Source organism: Cydia splendana, chromosome 22, assembly GCF_910591565.1.
Source record: "Cydia splendana chromosome 22, ilCydSple1.2, whole genome shotgun sequence".
In the NCBI taxonomy this organism is placed as follows: Eukaryota; Metazoa; Arthropoda; class Insecta; order Lepidoptera; family Tortricidae; genus Cydia; species Cydia splendana.
In genome coordinates, this window is record NC_085981.1 from 8,915,828 (window position 1) to 8,934,577 (window position 18,750).

General features: G+C 40.2%; 2 protein-coding genes across 2 annotated transcripts in view; both read left to right on the forward strand.

Annotated features, from left to right (window-relative positions):
• Positions 1-18,750, forward strand: part of LOC134801485 (uncharacterized) — a 234,132-nt gene that overhangs the window by 183,790 nt on the left and 31,592 nt on the right. The gene's annotated exons all lie outside the window — the stretch shown is intronic.
• LOC134801515 (tyrosine-protein phosphatase 69D) overlaps positions 1-18,750 on the forward strand; it is a 46,200-nt gene that overhangs the window by 5,719 nt on the left and 21,731 nt on the right. The window contains exons 2-8 of the mRNA XM_063774126.1: positions 5,740-5,926; positions 10,418-10,677; positions 12,134-12,876; positions 13,561-13,764; positions 16,162-16,268; positions 17,016-17,160; positions 18,545-18,636. Coding sequence (XP_063630196.1) covers positions 5,740-5,926; positions 10,418-10,677; positions 12,134-12,876; positions 13,561-13,764; positions 16,162-16,268; positions 17,016-17,160; positions 18,545-18,636 — 1,738 coding nt within the window. The remainder of the gene's footprint in view (positions 1-5,739; positions 5,927-10,417; positions 10,678-12,133; positions 12,877-13,560; positions 13,765-16,161; positions 16,269-17,015; positions 17,161-18,544; positions 18,637-18,750) is intronic.

The following is an 18,750-nucleotide window of genomic DNA, read 5'->3' on the forward strand; positions in this document are numbered from 1 at the left end:
GTCGTGCACTCTTGACAGAGTGGTCGTGGTCATGTCACGGTCGATTTCTGCGCCACCGCAGCTCTTGCGATCCGTCGCCATGTGGCTCTGTTTTTGGTTCTTAGTTGGTTCTTAATATCTAACTTTAGCATAAAGAAGCGATTCTGATGTTTCAGGGTGAATTGATACACTAGCCAGTAACCTTTAGATACTGCCAGTATGTATACTATACTGCTACACTATAGTGTTCTTATCAACCAGCGGGTCGTGAATCCTCTGCCGGCCGCAAAGCAATACAGTAAGACCTCGATTATCCGAACTAATTGAGAGGTAATTAGAAATTTTGGGGGATTTGGGGTTTTTAGGACGAAATCAAACAAATACAACACCTTTCTTACATAAAAACACTACAGTACCTATACTAAAATCTGACGTCCATGTTAACGTTGAAATTTGAAATATAAAACACGTGAAAAAAGTCGAACGCTTGTTCTTTCTTCTTTTTTTTATAACATCGTCAATTTTTAATTGACTAACCGCTGCAGCAAGCAGCGTTCGGATAATCGAGGTTCTACTATACATAAGTGATTATTGAAGTGAAAACTTCTTTAGCGGCGCTGTGCACTTTTTGAGGTGGGGAAAAAATGTTAAACTCGTAACAGCGTAAGGCGTAACCCTCTCTCTCTTCTACCGCGCGGCGAAAATGTATGCCTGAGCCTGCTGTTTCGTTTAGGCGGCGCAGGGCGATACGTGACGTGTGACGGACAATGTCATTGTGTTTGATTTAAATGCCATCTAGTGAGTTTCCCTCAAACTGGTATCAATATAACTGTAGTACTCACAGTGATGTGCTTAGGGGTTTCAAGTAATGCGACGAAATATCGCTAGATGGCGTTAACCTCAATTATACATAGTGCTGCAGACATTTTGCACTAGATGGCGCTGTTATTAATATTTTGAGTTACAATGTCGTTGAGTTTTCACTTCTGCCGGCACTCCTGGAGTGCAACCCGTTGGTTTTTTATTCTACATATTAGGTACTAAGGGAGTCGCGTCATAAAAATGGTTGAAAAACACTGCTATAAACTTTTACATATCTTTTATTGACCATTTGTGACGTTCCACGGCAAAAGGTACCTTATGGCGGCTGGCGCTTACGTCGCAATTTGCCGCAATAATATTGGAGCCTTTACCCGTGGGACGTCACATTTATAATCAGGATTCTTATAAAATTGCCGATATCTCAAAAAAAAGAGATCTTCATAAAGGGTAAATTTGCTTAGATAATCTTGTAGCTCATCAGCTGTTCTATTAGCCCTTTAAGTCTTGGCGTTGGTTTTAGGGACCCTGTATACTCTGTTATCGGAACTGTTGAGAGACGCCCTCCACACCCCGGACCCGTATATAGCCAATGTGAAAAACCTCTAGTTTTTAACCCCATTTGATAAGACTGACATTACAGTCATATTTTACTTAACACTTTGCAACCCCAATTCTCGTTAGACACATCTCTAGTACGGGGGGTACTACCCTACCCCCGCAGGGAAAAAAGAAGGGTTAAAATTTCAAGGACTTTTTTTGGTCCTTGCGTCATGGTATTATTACACTTTCCCCGTCGAACTAATACTCTGTTAACAATTACATAAAATAATAATGTCATAAATATTTTGCCTATGGATTTTCCGTGCCACTATGAGAAATTTTTAACCCCTTACTGCATGTTATAAAGAATAATTGTTTAAATTTGAACTTTAATAGCTGTCAATAGAGTTTGATATCATATCCGCCATATGGGTTCCGTCTATTTGGCATAACTTCCGTGACCCGAAACGCATCTGGCATAATAACCTATTTGGCAGAAATATTTTTCGACGAATGTTAAATTTGCAGAAAGCTTCAGTTTGTATAATATGCAATAGCCCGAATGTTTCCAAGTCCGAATCTTAAATAGACTACTACTATCATGGCCGAATTTTGATACGAATAATTTTATTTTGCATTTGTTTAAATGTCCGAAATGTGATTTTCATAATCTGTTTAGCATAATAGGATTTAGGCGAATATTTACATCGAAGAAAACGTATTTAGATTCTTTCTATTTGGTATAACTTGTATGACCTAAAACCCATCTGTCATAAGCTACATTTGGCAGAATGTTTTTCGACGAATGTTAAAATTAAAGAAAGCGTCAGATTGTATAAAATCCAAGTCTAATTTATATTTAACAATGCATAAAACACCTAAATATGTAGCTGACTGACTCATTAACGCAGAGCCGTAACTAAAAGCTCTGCCTACGGTTGTAATTCGTAAAAAAAAAACATTATTATTGTATTGTATTGTAACTTTGGGTGGGAACATATTATTGGCATTTTGGATGTATACATATTTTTAGCTCACAAAACAAACGAAAACAAACTGTTGCCAGAAAAGTGGGTTAGGTTAGGTTAAAACTGCGTCCCCCAAGAAAACGAACTGTTGTCTGAAAAGTGGGTTAGGTTAGGTTAGAACTGCGACCCCCAAGAAAACGAACTGTTGCCAGAAAAGTGGGTTAGGTTAGGTTAGAACTGCGACCCCACGAAAACAAACTCTTGCCTGAAAAGTGGGTTAGGTTATTTTAGAACTACGACCCCACGAAAACAAACTGTTGCCATAAAAGTGGGTTAGGTTAGGTTAGAACTACGACCCCACGAAAACAAACTGTTGCCTGAAAAGTGGGTTAGGTTAGGTTAGAACTGCGACCCCACGAAAACAAACTGTTGCCCGAAAAGTGGGTTAGGTTAGGTTAGAACTGCGACCCCACGAAACAAACTGTTGCCAGAAAAGTGGGTTAGGTTAGGTTAAAACTGCGTCCCCCAAGAAAACGAACTGTTGTCTGAAAAGTGGGTTAGGTTAGGTTAGAACTGCGACCCCCAAGAAAACGAACTATTGCCAGAAAAGTGGGTTAGGTTAGGTTAGAACAACTGCGACCCCACGAAAACAAACTGTTGCCTGAAAAGTGGGTTAGGTTAGGTTAGAACTGGAACCCCACGAAAACGAACTGTTGCCTGAAAAGTGGGTTAGGTTAGGTTAAAACTGCGACCCCACGAAAACAAACTGTTGTCAGAAAAGTGGGTTAGGTTAGGTTAAAACTGCGTCCCCCAAGAAAACGAACTGTTGTCTGAAAAGTGGGTTAGGTTAGGTTAGAACTGCGACCCCACGAAAACAAACTGTTGCCAGAAAAGTGGGTTAGGTTAGGTTAAAACTGCTTCCCCCAAGAAATCGAACTGTTGTCTGAAAAGTGGGTTAGGTTAGGTTAGAACTGCGACCCCCAAGAAAACGAACTGTTGCCAGAAAAGTGGGTTAGGTTAGGTTAGAACTGCGACCCCACGAAAACAAACTGTTGCCTGAAAAGTGGGTTAGGTTATGTTAGAACTGGAACCCCACGAAAACGAACTGTTGCCTGAAAAGTCGGTTAGGTTAGGTTAGAACTGCGACCCCACGAAAACAAACTGTTGCCATAAAAGTGGGTTAGGTTAGGTGAGAACTGCGACCCCATGAAAACAAACTGTTGCCCGAAAAGTGGGTTAGGTTAGAACTGCGACCCCACGAAAACAAACTGTTGCCAGAAAAGTGGGTTAGGTTAGGTTAAAACTGCGTCCCCCAAGAAAACGAACTGTTGTCTGAAAAGTGGGTTAGGTTAGAACAACTGCGACCCCACGAAAACAAACTGTTGCCTGAAAAGTGGGTTAGGTTAGGTTAGAACTGGAACCCCACGAAAACGAACTGTTGCCTGAAAAGTGGGTTAGGTTAGGTTAGAACTGCGACCCCACGAAAAAAAACTGTTGCCAGAAAAGTGGGTTAGGTTAGGTTAGAACTGCGACCCCACGAAAACAAACTGTTGCCAGAAAAGTGGGTTAGGTTAGGTTAGAACTGCTCCCCACGAAAACAAACTGTTGCCAGAAATGAAATTATGAGAAAATAATAGTTGCGAATTGGGAAAAATTTGGCGAATTAATTTCCGCCAAAAAATATTCGGCCTACAACATATGATTCTTGCAAGTATGCAAAACATTTCTATGCCATAAGATTTTATGCTTGTAGTACTTTATGCTTAATGGCGAATTATGCAAAAACAAATTATTACAAATAAAATTATGCGAAATGAAACAGATACCAGGTCTCGATTCGGACATTAAATTTATGCCAAAAGATACTTCGATCAATAAAAATTATGCGTAGAGTATGTATGCGCAACAATCCAGTACCAAGTGAGTTTATGCTAACAGTATGTTTTGCTTAAAGGTATTATGCACAATAGAATTATTACAAAAAAAATTATGCCAAAGATAGGGGAACCAAACCTTCCTCAAAAATCTATTGATAGGTGAAAACCGCATGAAATTCTGTTCAGTAGTTTTTGAGTTTATATATAAACTAGTACCTACGTCAAATCATGGGATTAAGTTGTCAAGCGGACCCCAGGCTCCCATGAGCCGTGGCAAAAATGCCGGGATAACGCGAGGAAGAAGAGTTTTTGAGTTTATCTCGAACATACAGACAGACAGACGCGGCGGGTGACTTTGTTTTATAAGGTACCTATAGTAATTTCGAATCGGCTAATAGGCGTGTCAAGTTCGTTGTTCGGTTTTTTTTTCGAGCGGCAAGCACTGAGGGCCTGGGCGGTATTTATTAGAGATGCCACGAATATTCGGCAACTATTCGGTATTCGGCCATTTTGCCGAATATTCGGTATTCGGCCGAACGTTGCCTACGAATACCGAATATCTGTTGCACCTACCTAAAAAGAAAAACAATAAAAATAACCGCAAACCACTATCCATATTTCATTTTAACATTTGTGTTCTTGAAAAGTTGTTAAATACCCATGTAGACCCTGTTTTTGAGCATTTGTTGATTACATTACAAGTAATTTTATTTTTATCATGGGTCTGATTTGATTGACTCTAAGTACATTCACTAGTTCTGAGCAACAAAAGTTAAATCTTAGCTAAAGTTGTGCTTTGTTGGCAAACAGTTTTCATAATTAATGTGATTCTATGGGCGATTGTGCACTACAATGAATTTTACTGTCCGGCAGTCCGTGTTTTTACGGTCCGATATGGCACGCCATTAAATGTATGTATTAGTAGCTTGTGCACTAGACGTAATTTTACCGTCCTACATTTTACTTTTCCCCATTCCGGACAGTCTTTTTCCGGTCCGAGATGACAGCTATGAAAAACGTGTTATGCTTGTGCACTGCGTCTGGAATTAGTATTATTCATGACTTGGCCGTGCGGGGGCGGGCTAGGGGGGGTGTGTGTTTCATGCCACTGCGCCGCACCTGCGAGTAAAAAGACGGACAAGTGCACAAGCCAATCATCCGTTTTTTTCATGCCACTGTGCCGCACCTGCGAGTGAAAAGACGGATAAGTGCACAAGCCAATCATCCGTTTTTTTCATGCCACTGCGCCGCACCTGCGAGTGAAAAGACGGATAAGTGCACAAGCCAATCATCCGTTTTTTTCATGCCATATCGGACCATGAAAACTCGGACTGCCGGACAGTAAAATTCATTGTAGTGCGCAATCGCCCAAAATGTTCGCATGTTTTCCCGAATATTCGGTGCTTCGTCCGAGAGAGAGGCCGAATAGTCGGTATTCGGCCAAAACCACTATTCCGGTATTCGGCATCTCTAGTATTTATTTGCCTCTATCGGTCTTGCATATTCGAACCATACTTGGCCATAATGTTAACCAAAATTCCTCCTTGTTTCAGGTGAGCCCGACCCAGTCCGCATACAGAACGTAACAGCCACGGGGGAGTACGGAAAAGATGCCGTCCTCACATGTCTTATTAGCAAGCTGGAGAATCCGAACGTCCAATGGATGATCGAAGGGAAAACTGAGCCCATAAACTATGAGGAAAGGACTGAAGCAACAACTTCTACGGTTCCTGTTGCAGGGTTTGTTTTTTTTTTCATTGCAGTTCTATGGGTTCCCCCAACATATATCGACGCGGAATCGGAAAAATCCGATAGGAAAAAGCTTTATGTCTGCGCAGTAAGAGCGAAAACGTCGTCGTTCGGCTCAGCTCGCATCGGCCGGCGCCTGCCGAAGCGTCGACGGCTTTTTCGCTCTTATTGATCGGACATAAAGCTAAAGAATTTGGCCGAATGCGCGTCGATATATCTGAGGAGAGCCTAAGTTGGAACCCAACCGAAGACGGCAACAGCATACAACGTGCCCCTGCGACACTATTGGTTTCGATGTATTTCTAATATTCGCGCCCCCTAACCATGAGTGTTAAGTTTCCTAAAATCCTTAATCCGTAATTAGGTTTAAAACATACATCTAATTAAGGCTTTATCCTTAACGAAATAAATTCTGACAATAATTCTGCCCTGTTTATCGTCTGTGCAGTACTTGCATGAAAAACATCGTTTAAAGAACTTATTCAAAGATAAACAAATGCATGACTTTTCAACTGCGATTACTGCATACGTTGATACATATCTATTTGACCACACATAGGGTCGTCGGTGAGGAAAATATAACAGAGACTGTAAAGAATACAACTATAACTGCGAACCCGAGTGAAGTTACAACTGCAGTGCCACCTACTACGGTTTCTGACGGAGGGTTCGTTTTTTTGTTTTTTTTTTAATATTTTTTGTTTTTTTCATCGTACCAGATATGAGATATCGACCACGAAACTAGAGGGTTTTTTCGATTAAAAGAAAATATGTCGAAGATTCCATACAACAACACTTTTAAGGTTTTTTTATTTAAGTAACTTTACAATCGTTAATACTCTATTTACACTATTTCGTCATATAGGTTCGTCGGTAAGAACAATGTGACTATAAAATATATGACTACATCATCGTCATCATCATCAACTGACTATATGACTACAACTGCGGACTCGATTGAACTTACAACTCACAACTACAGAGCCAACTACGTTTTCTGACGACGGGTTCGCTTTTTTTATCGCTGATATTTTATCAGATATTGCGAAACTGGAGAGCTTTTTTGACCAACGGAAATATAAATATTCTGAATTTCCTACATAATTTTACGAGCCTTCTGTTTAACTATATAACTTGAAAATCGTTAACCCTTCGAACGCCACGCCTGTCGGCACGTGAACCTTGTCGGAATGCAGGAAGGATATTCTAGGTCGTTGGCGGTCAAAGTGTTAATACATATTTTTTGACTATGTCAAATTTTAACGTAGGATCGTCGATGGAGTTACGAGTATAAATTATACGGCAACAACTGCGAACATGAGCGAAGTAACAACTACAGAGCCAACTACAACGGTTTCTGACGACGGGTTCGCTTTTTTTTTTATTTTATGTTTGACTAGCTTTTGCCCGCGACTTCGTCTGCGTGGAACGATGATTGATAAAAACTACCCTATGTCCTTTCTCGGGGCCCAAACTATCTCCATACCAAATTTTGTCCAAATCGGTTCAACGGTTAATGCGTGAAGAGGTAACAGACAGACACACTTTCGCATTTATAATATTAGTATGGATTGTTATATTTGTCATGCTTTAAAATGTATGGGGCCCGTAGACAAAACCATGGACAGACCAACGTGTTTCACTTTCCACTTAAAAAAACAAGTAATAGTGGGTTTTAATAAATAAAACGCAAATTTGTATCTAAATATTGGGGCTTTAGGCCCCGTTCGCACGGCAGCTTTTTCAACGCGCGTTAAAAAAGCGTTTGAATGACACAAATGGATAACCATGTATGTATTCACACGACAGCGGTGGCGCTTTTTATCAAACGTTGTTGGATTTTCGACTTTAAGCCTTGGTCGTTAAATCGAATTTAGAGTGCAGACAGATTCAAGCGCTTTTTTAACGCGCGTTGAAAAAGCTCCCGTGCGAATGGGGGCTTAGAGTGCTCTATTTCATAAAGTTCTCTCTGTTTAATAATAAAAAAAAGGCAGTCAGCAGAAAAGAAAAACCATAGACTAACTGTCAACTGAACATTCTTAGCGCCATTGAATAATTTTACGGTTTATTAGACTCACCTCACTTGTTTTTAGTCACACGCGCGACATGTTAATAGTAGTTTATGTGACTGCTACATAATGAAAGGCATTAAAATACGAGTGTGGGTTTATGAAACGAATGAAATGAGTTTCATAATAGTATCACACGAGTGTTTTAATGCCTCATTATGTACAGTTATATACACTGCTTTATCTACACACATATTATAAACTTTCTATGATATATTCACTAACCTCATATTACAACCGACATTGGGGCACTTTCCTCTCTGGCGGAACTCGCGGATATGAGATGGCGTCTCCGAAATATCTTTATCGCACATTTTACACGAAACTTTTGTTATAGTTACTTTAAAAACAACAAAACAAATTATTTTTTACTACAAACTAATTAAAAGATAAACTGTACGTCAAATGGCGGCAAATGAAAACTTTTTTCACGCATGTCACGCATCCGTAGTTTTTTTTTTAATTCAGAGACAAACTAGAGTCGGGGTCGATTACCATATCGTCCGATACCAACTTACAAGCGAGATTTGTCAATATTGTATGCAATTGACATTTGATTTTGAATAAAACGTCATCTCGACTGATATTAGAATAGGGGTCAAATCAAATTCCTTTTTTTTTCAGAGATGTTCGAAATTTGAATTTCATTACCAAATCGATTTTGATATAGTAATGAAGCTATTACCACATTTTCACAGATAAGAAATTTGCTGTAACAAAACAGTTTATCGTAATGTGGGCCATTATTTACGGATTTTGAAGGCATCATAGAGAGTTTATGATATGTGTGTAGATAAAATTGATTCTTAGCGCCCTCTGTAGTTATTATTTTATCGTCGTCATCGTCTCATGGTAACTTTCGATCGCAAGTCCAGGAAAACTGAGTAATAGTTAGTTTCGCCTATGGCGGAAAATGTACTAATTTTTCCGTATGACAACACTCAGTTTTAAACTGTAATGATGACGTTTGCAATTAATGTTAGGCCTACCGTAGCCTATGAACGCCAGCAACATGCAGGCCAAATAAGGTGGTGGTACTGTTGCTCAACGCGGTCCCAGTACATGTCATCTTGAAACTTAAGTCATTGTCAATAGAGGTGACAGCAGGGTGTCATCTATTGGGCATTAGCATGTCGAGCACTCGTACCACCACCTTATGCGATTGTCAACGCTTACGCTTCTGTTTATGTATGCTTTTGTGACAGCTTAAATGACAATCAGGGCCAAAACCCCGATGAAGAAGGAATAGCTTAACTGACAACTGAAAACTTAATGTTGAGCAATGAATGACGGTTCGAGTGCACGCATGTTGACTTTGAAACTAGCCATTTGTTAGACTTTATTGCAGCGTGGTAAGGTCTACCGATGGTCAGCTAGTTATGTTATTGTTAGTATTACTGCAGGAAGTGCAGGACTATCGTGAAGATCGTATGTCTTCGTCTTTATCGCTCAAAGGCGATTGGATGAATGCGATCTTCTTCTTCTTCCTTGGTCCCTCATTGCTGAGAATCGCGACCATGTATGCCCCAAGAGGCCAAGTGCGAGTCAGACTCGCGCACGAAGGGTTCCGTATCATTACGCAAAAAACGGCAAATAAATCACGTTTATTATATGGGAGCCCCACTTAAATATTTCTTATATTCTATTTTTAGTGTTTGTTGATATAGCGGCAACAGAAATACATTATCTCTGAAAATTTCAACTGCCTAGCTATCACGTTTCATGAGATACAGCCTGGTGACAGACAGACGGACAGAGGGGTCCTAGTAATAGGATCCCGTTTTTACCCGTCGGGTACGGAACCCTGAAAAAAATACTTGTTAACTATAAAAAGTGCAACCAAAATTGGAATACAATACAAGTATTGAACTCATATATGAGTCGCTTAACTTCAAACTCGGGTAAATCCATCTGTCAGATTATGCAATTTTGGTATCAAGAAAAGAGGTAATAGGGTAGATATTCGCTGAGGGGGTCGAATGGATTTACCCGAGGTTGAAGTTAAGCGACACAAATGAGGAGAGTCTTTTCAAAAAGGCTTATTTCTATATGACCACCAAAAATAAGCCCTTTTGAAAAGACACTCCTTTAATAATACATATGTGATTGCGTAAATTATTTGCTGCACTGAAGCCGTGCTGCCTTACGCGTTTGGTGTGATTTGGCCTTTCGTATGAATACTAACATAATCTTAAATTAAATAATAATTATGATAAAATCCTAATTGTGTGTATAATATTGTCTCAATAAAATAAACATTATTTTATTGAATTGTCACTAACTTGCAGATTTACGGTGCTCAGTTGTTTAAAAAAAAAGCTAACCGTTTGAAACCGAGTTCTAAACACTCCTCGCTACTAAACCCTATTATTAATTTATTAGAGTAACTACTAAAACTTTTTATTATTTACAGAACCGCGGAAACCGTAAAATACACAACCCAGATCAAAAACCAGTCTTACATCCTGAAAATCGCGAACGCCACAGAAGATGACGCCAGGAACTATACTTGCGTGGTGCAAGGGGAAGCCAGGACTGAATACTTGAATCTAAGCTTCCCTGGAAAACCAATTTCTATGAAATCTGATCCTAAGGCGGACTCTAATAGCATTGTGCAGTTCAACTTGCCGGCGGACAAGAATAAGACGCTGACTCTGACATGCGAGTTTGAGGGTATGTACTGTTAATTGAGTCGCTTAACTTCAAACTCGGGTAAATCCATCTGTCAGATTATGCGATTTTGGTATTAAGAAAAGGTAATAGGGTAGATATTTAATGAGAGGGTCGAATGGATTTACCCGAGTCTGATGTTAAGACAATTACTTAAATCATAAGTTCTGTCACAAAGGTTTTGACTGATAAAATATAATACAAAACTTTAAAAAAAAAAAAACTTGCCCTGTAAAAGCTTGTTTTATACTGATTCAGACGTAATATATTTGTGACAAATGCACCTACTTATTATTTCATCTTTGTTTGCCTTTTTTTGATTATGGGGCTACAAAAAATACCGTTCAGTCTCGACATCGCCAATATAAATCTTAGCCAAAATTTACCACTAATATTTATAAAAAAATGGTGGAGTTCAATATTGCGTAATTTCCGCTAAATTAAGCATCAGAAAATAACAAACTAACTATTTTGGCTCAGCGATCCAAAGAGAGTCTTGGCCTCCGAAACGAGAGCGTGCCACCTGTCCCGATCCTGCGCAACTTCCTTCAGAAAATAGTCCTAGAAATTCAATACCCTCGTAAGGCCCAAGTAAATTATTGCGCTTTTGAATTTTGAACTTTCTTTTAATGCTATAAGAGTTCATAAATCGAATTTAATTTGCACTTGTACAAGTACGCGGGGACTTACGAGGATACAATATATAAACTACCTAGTACCTAATAAATATATAGAAGTATTAGTTAGATATCGTTTACGTATTGTCGTTATGGGGGGTTTTCCGCAATGACACGAGGATGCTCATCCATTTATTAACTGTTTATGTAATTTATATTTATACGTTAAAATACGTATACGTCACGTTATATCGTGTTTAAACAATTATCTTTGATTTTTGAAGAGTAAAGCAAATCTGAAATATCCGGCTCAGATTTAAAGTAAAAGTTGGCACTCTTGTGGATAATTATCATATTGTGTGCATATAAGGTGGTGGTACTAGTGCTCGACATGCTAATGCCCAATAGATGACACCTTGCTGTCACCTCTATTAACAATGACTTAAGTTTCAAGATGACATGTACTGGGACCGCGTCGAGCACCAGTACCACCACCTTAGGTGACATTCGAGGAATTTTCAGGGATTCAATATAATTCCAATATATAGAAATCAAAATATTCTAGCATTTTCACTGACGCCTTGTAGGTAATTTGTTTAATAGAGAATTCAAACTTTTGATAACTGATTCTTGTTTAAAAAAAAAATTTTTTTTAGTTGATGGATTTAAAGTTGAACCTACAAGTATTACTTTTTTTTTCATTCTTCAAAAGACGTAATACTTGTGCCAATGTAAACTTTTGGTCAAAAATATTAGTAACATATAAAAAGAAAACTGCCTATTTCATTTACAGAAGAGTATCCGCTTATTTAATTACTGATTAAATATATTTTCCTTTACAGTTTACGACCAAACCGAGATCGAATGGGTACTACAACGATACAACGAAGAAGACATCCCTTTAAACGGGACCACGACCAAAAACATGAAAAACCTCATCGGCACTTACAGTACACAGATATCTAAAGAATCATTCGACATCCAGAATGGCACGCATATATGTCGAGTTTGGGATTCACATGGATACAAAAATCTAACCAGCAAAATACATGTAAAAGTTGTTGCTCATCCCGTTGTCACAATAACATTCGCTAAGCCTGTTAGCTCCTCAGCGATCTACTTGAACTGGACGGTCAAACAATACAATTCCGACATTAAAAGATACGAATTGAGATACAAAAATACTACGGAAACCGATTACCACTTCAGTCCGACTTCTATCAATAAAACTGCAAATTTCTATGTCCTCGGTGGATTAGCGAAAAACACCACGTACGCGTTAAAACTTAAAGTTGAAACGGGTGCTGGGAGCAATCATGATGAGGTCTCCAATCTGACCACATTGCCGAAAGACCCTGACTTCGTCCCGAATATTTCCATCAATGGATTCACGGCACGTTCCATGACTATTGGTCTGAGTGCCCCGCCTAGTGACATAGCCGAGTACGTGCATTATTATCAGCTGGAGGTGTGGAAGAAGATCGACAAGAATAACACAACGGAGAACGCGGTTCATATTAGAGACGACAGGAATCTGCCCTACATGTTTAACAACCTCGATCCGCACACGACATACGTTTTTAGGGTAAATATATTTCATAATTTTGGTCAAAAAGTGCTTTTATAAACACATTTACAAACTAAATTAACATACACACATACATATAATCATGCCTATTTCCGGGAGGGGTTAGGCAGAGACCACGGATTTCCACTTGCTACGATCCTGACATACCTCTTTCGCTTCCTTCACTTTCATAACATTCCTCATACACGCTCGCCGGTTTAGGGTGCTCTTGACCTGGCCTTTCTTCAATATTTCCCCGATCTGATCAAATTAAATTAACAATAAATACAAATATCTGATTTCATAATTTTTATCATAGAAAAAGTAATGTGCACATTCAGCATATTCAACTTATTCAATTTAATTTGAAAGCTTGCTTTATTAACGTATTTACCATTATAAAACATTGTTTAGTTAACCTAACAAAGGGTTACCCTTTCAGCATGTTAATTCATGACCCCAATTTTCTTTTTATTTGCATACGGTTATTTTTATGAAAACTGGTTTAGCCCTTAACCCTCGCTTTTTGGGGATTAAGAAAGGGATAGGCAAATGAACGGGTTACCAGTTATTTAGGCTTTCATTCGGTTGTCCATTCAAGAGAGACGCCCTTTGAAAGCCATGTCCAAGTATTTACAGTCAAGTTATATAAATGTACACTAGCGTGCAGAAATTAGGTTAATTTTTATATGACACTTTCAGGCGAAAGCATGTTTCGAATATGGCGGCAACTACAACTGCTGCGGAAACTGGTCGAAAGAAATGGAGGCATTAACTATGGACGGGATACCCAACGAGCCGAACAATTCCGTTATACATTGTGGCTTCTCGGTGGAACAGGGGTACTACATGAATCTCACGTGGGAGCAACCGACCAAGCCCAATGCTGAGATTAAAGGATATATGGTGAGTTTAACCAGAAAATATACTTATACATGAATCTCATGTGGGAGCAACCGACCAAGCCCAATGCTGAGATTAAAGGATATATGGTGAGTTTAACCAGAAAATATACTTATACATGAATCTCATGTGGGAGCAACCGACCAAGCCCAATGCTGAGATTAAAGGATATATGGTGAGTTTAACCAGAAAATATACTTATACATGAATCTCATGTGGGAGCAACCGACCAAGCCGAATGCTGAGATTAAAGGATATATGGTGAGTTTAACCAGACAATATACTTATACATGAATCTCACGTGGGAGCAACCGACCAAGCCGAATGCTGAGATTAAAGGATATATGGTGAGTTTAACCAGAAAATATACTTATACATGAATCTCACGTGGGAGCAACCGACCAAGCCGAATGCTGAGATTAAAGGATATATGGTGAGTTTAACCAGACAATATACTTATACATGAATCTCACGTGGGAGCAACCAACCAAGCCGAATGCTGAGATTAAAGGATATATGGTGAGTTTAACCAGAAAATATACTTATACATGAATCTCATGTGGGAGCAACCGACCAAGCCGAATGCTGAGATTAAAGGATATATGGTGAGTTTAACCAGACAATATACTTATACATGAATCTCACGTGGGAGCAACCGACCAAGCCCAATGCTGAGATTAAAGGATATATGGTGAGTTTAACCAGACAATATACTTATACATGAATCTCACGTGGGAGCAACCGACCAAGCCCAATGCTGAGATTAAAGGATATATGGTGAGTTCAATCAGAAAATATACTTATACATATACAGTGGCGGATTTGCCCTAAGGCCAAGTAGGCCCGGGCCTAGAGCGGCGAGATATTAGGGGCGGCACTCGGCAGTCTACCTATATGATGGGTGCTGAGAAAGGGGCGGCTAGTACTACTACTCACTACATGGTCTGGGGCCTAGGGCGGCCGACACTGCAAATCCGCCACTGTATGTATAATATAGTAGCCAATTTTGACACCAAGCGTGTTAAATTGTATATTTAACAGCGCCATCTATCTCACCTCTTACATACTTTTTAATAATGATCTACATAAACGTAAGTACCTACCTACTTAGTTCCCTACAAAGTGCATAGGTGGTGCTGTTATTAGTTTTAATCATTTTAGGCTAGTTAATTTGTTCAAAAACACTTTCCAAATAGACACGATAAGAAGCACACGCTGTTTTCTCTCCGATTCCCTCAAGATCCTCCGATCTCCGCCCACGTGCCATCAGCGAGCTTATAATAAATTATTAGACAGGCATGTCAAGTATCGAGACGCGGGAGCAATCAAGCTGTTTACTAGTTAGAACCTCGCGCACCACTAATATTACGACTATGCTAAGTTTGCATTATGATGTTCACCCGGGTTTTTAGCCTTTTGAACGCTTTACGTCTTGAACAAAAACGTCACTTACACGCCAAGGTAACGGGCAAGCGAGCTAATGTAAATCTTACTTCAAAGTGTCAAGGTTACTTTGACAGCGTCCGCCATAACACCTATAGTTGTCCTTGGCGCTGTGGGCACGTCTAGTGACGACGACTTTAGGCCTTCGTGGCGTACAAATACAACACCGGAACCGGGATTTCCCGGTTCTCGCCATACAAATTCAGTAGCATAGCGTAATTTGCACCGATTTGGCACTCTTGGCAGTGATATTGAATAGCCATACTTAATGTTAAACTTGGCAGGAGGCTGCGCGTGAACGGATTTTACGACACAGAGATGACTAGAGATACAATAGATATCTCCTTTCATACATACGGTCGAAAGAAATGGAGGCGTTAACTTTGACTAATTTCAATCATTTATGTATTTCAGATATATTTGTTAGTAATACAATAAAAATAATCTGCTATTTGCTAATGTTAGTAAAGACACATAAAATTAGAAATAATAATACAAAATTTAACATAACGAAGACTGCCACATTCCAAACACTACCACTGTACGTGCATCGGCATCCAGTAGTGTTGGAACGGGCAGTCTAGCCTCTCGGCCAGCACACGTAGCAAATTGTTGGAGCTACCGCCCAACCACCTCACCAGTGAGGCAGTACGCTTACGCATTATGGCCTGAAAGCCAGACTAAGGACGGTATACCCAACAAGCCGAAAAATTCCACTGTGACTTATCTACTGTGAATTTTCGGTAAATCAGGGTTACTAGCACTAGATGAACCCTGACGTGGGAGCAGTATCGCCTAATGGCGTTATTCATAAACGCGTTACTGGCCTGAATTAGCTATGAATCGTTTGTCTTTATCTGTCGTTTTGTCTTATGTATTTGTAAGAAAAGGATATAACATAATTTAACTGAATCAGGCCCGTAAAGTTTAATGAATAAACGTGTAACCTTTTTGCAGATGGAGGTGACAGGCAACGCGACTTATATCGACCGGTTCGGCAAGTGGAAGATGGACACGTTCGGACCGCTCACCAAATTGTTCACCAATGAGACTTTTCTTGCCAGGTAAATTGAGGGCCACTTGCACCATCCCACTAACTCGGCGTTAACCCATTAAACCGATAACCCAGTGTCAAATTGTACTGGTAACCATGGTAACTCCAGGTTTAACCGGCTAACCCCGGGTTAGAGGGATGGAGCAACTGGCGCTGAGTAGCGTAACTTCAAACTCGGGTAAATCCATCTGTCGGGCGATGTTGGTATTAAGAAAAGGTAATAGGGTAGATATTTGCCGAGAGAGTCGAATGGGTTTACCCGAGTTTGAAGTTAAGCGATACAACTCTCATTCTATTTATTCTTTATTTCATTGTAGTCATGTTCATAATACAGTAAGGTGTTACAAGTATAATGCGGTAGGTACATGACACCCTACTGTATTCAACTGTCATTTGAGTTAATTGACTATTGGTCAACCTTACTGCTACAATATGGGCCAGTTGCACCAACCACATTTGACAGACTGATCAACGTCAGCCGGCGCGCCCCGGCGCTTTACTATGAAACTCCATATAAAAAAAAATTGCGAACTCTTTAACGATACGAACAGTTTGGTGCAACCGACCCTATATAGTATAAATTGAAATAGATGACAGTCATACTCTAAAAAAAAGTGACCAAGCCAGCCCCTAAGTGGCCGAGGCTCGACTTGAATAATTTGACTTGTTCCCCATTATTTGACTTGTTGACCATTATTTTCATGAAATACATCCCAAATTAAAGATCAGTTCCTATAATTATGCTCAAACTCCTCAGGGTGCCAGACTTGAAACCTAACATGAACTACACGGTGCGACTGATGGCGATGACGCGGTCCCGTCGTCGAGGACAGGAGAAGGTGGACTACTGCACCACGGGCCGCGGGCCGCCCGACTTCCCGCCGCGGCCGAGCTGGCGCAAGGTAACATTAGATCCCGACACGGTAGTCCCTGTCACCGTAGTATGTACCACAAACTATGACAGCGGTCGGCAAGTGCAGCCAAGGGCCACATAGTAGTTAAGAGCCAACGGGAGTGGTCATTTCTCCATACAAACGTACTCCTGGTTATCCTCCGTGGTTTTTGAAGCTAGAGCAATGATTTTTTCAACACAGATTAATATTGTCAATATCTGTGTCGGACCGTTTTGCTTTTTTTGATATTTTTGTTTTTTAAGGCGCTAGAGCCCTTCAAAAATGGCCAAAATGGCCTAATTGACTATGCCGCAATGAGAGGCGTGGCATTCAAAACTGATATCAATTAGCCAAAAAAGCAAAACGGTCCGACACAGATAATTTCATAATCATTTAGATTTCCAAATTTGGTTACGATTGATTAAGTTTTGGAGGAGGAAACAGAGGAGTACGAAACCTCGATTTTTGAGATTTTTACGCAGGATTTTTCGCCTTGTCCTTATCGCACTACTTTTTGGTGCCGCTTCCGTTAGCGAGACGGGTATATTTACCTAAAATATTTAAACCTCAGCTCCTGTTTCGTCTTAAGGAAGTTGACGCGGGTCGCACTTTGTTAATATGCGTGACTTTATCAGACATTGTTGTTTGACAATATTACATATAGAATAGCCAGGTGGTGCTGCGGGCCGCAAGCGAGTGGTTCGCGGGCCGCCTGTTGCCGACCGTCTATAAAACAATACAGTCATTCGACGAAGTCGTCTAGACGTAGACAGGGCAATCGTGCGGGGTGCGAGGGGCGAGGGGTGGGTCGCGCACCCGAGCTGCATACATCGCCATTGTTAGCAGCTCGGTACTGTATACAGGGCTAGCGTGTCTTATTTGAAATGTTTGTGTTGGTGTGTAAAAGGCTACTGTGTTCTTGTGCGGTGTCAGCATTTACGCAAACATCAAAGTCGTCGATCCACTGTTACTTTTTACACACTGGCACAGAATAAATAATAGTACTACCGTACAGAAAGGAAACTTCCTACAAAACCGAAGTTTGACAGCGGTTCAGGGTCGAATCATGCTGTCCCTTTCTAATATATGGCACTATCCCTTTCGGCTATTTAGGGTTGTCAAAATTCAAGCCATTATCTTATCTGTGGTCGTGCACGCAAAGGGACGTCAAGTTGTGTCAACCCTAATAATTGCTCGGAGCAATGCTGAGCCGAGAGCGGAGCCGAGTTTGGCCGAAGTCAGGAGTTTCGCACCCCTGACAGTGGGTAGTACCGTGTGGTAACCGTACTGATCTCAAGGGAAGGTGAAGGTGTTCTAATGAACCCAATTCTGACACACCTTTTGTGAACTACTAAAACCTAATTGCATTGGTCATATTCATTTTTTTTTGCAGGTTGAAGAGAAAAAGGGGGATACTTCTGAATATTCACTCAGAGTACGAGTTCCTCGTATTGCCGAGCGAAACGGACCTATTTGCTGCTACAGGTATGTAAATGCTGTATATCCTCGTTAGGCCCATGGTCCCACCTATAATACTTCTTCAGGTCGATGAAATTTAAATCATGTTAAATTGGAACAAAGACGCTTTTGCATTGTTTC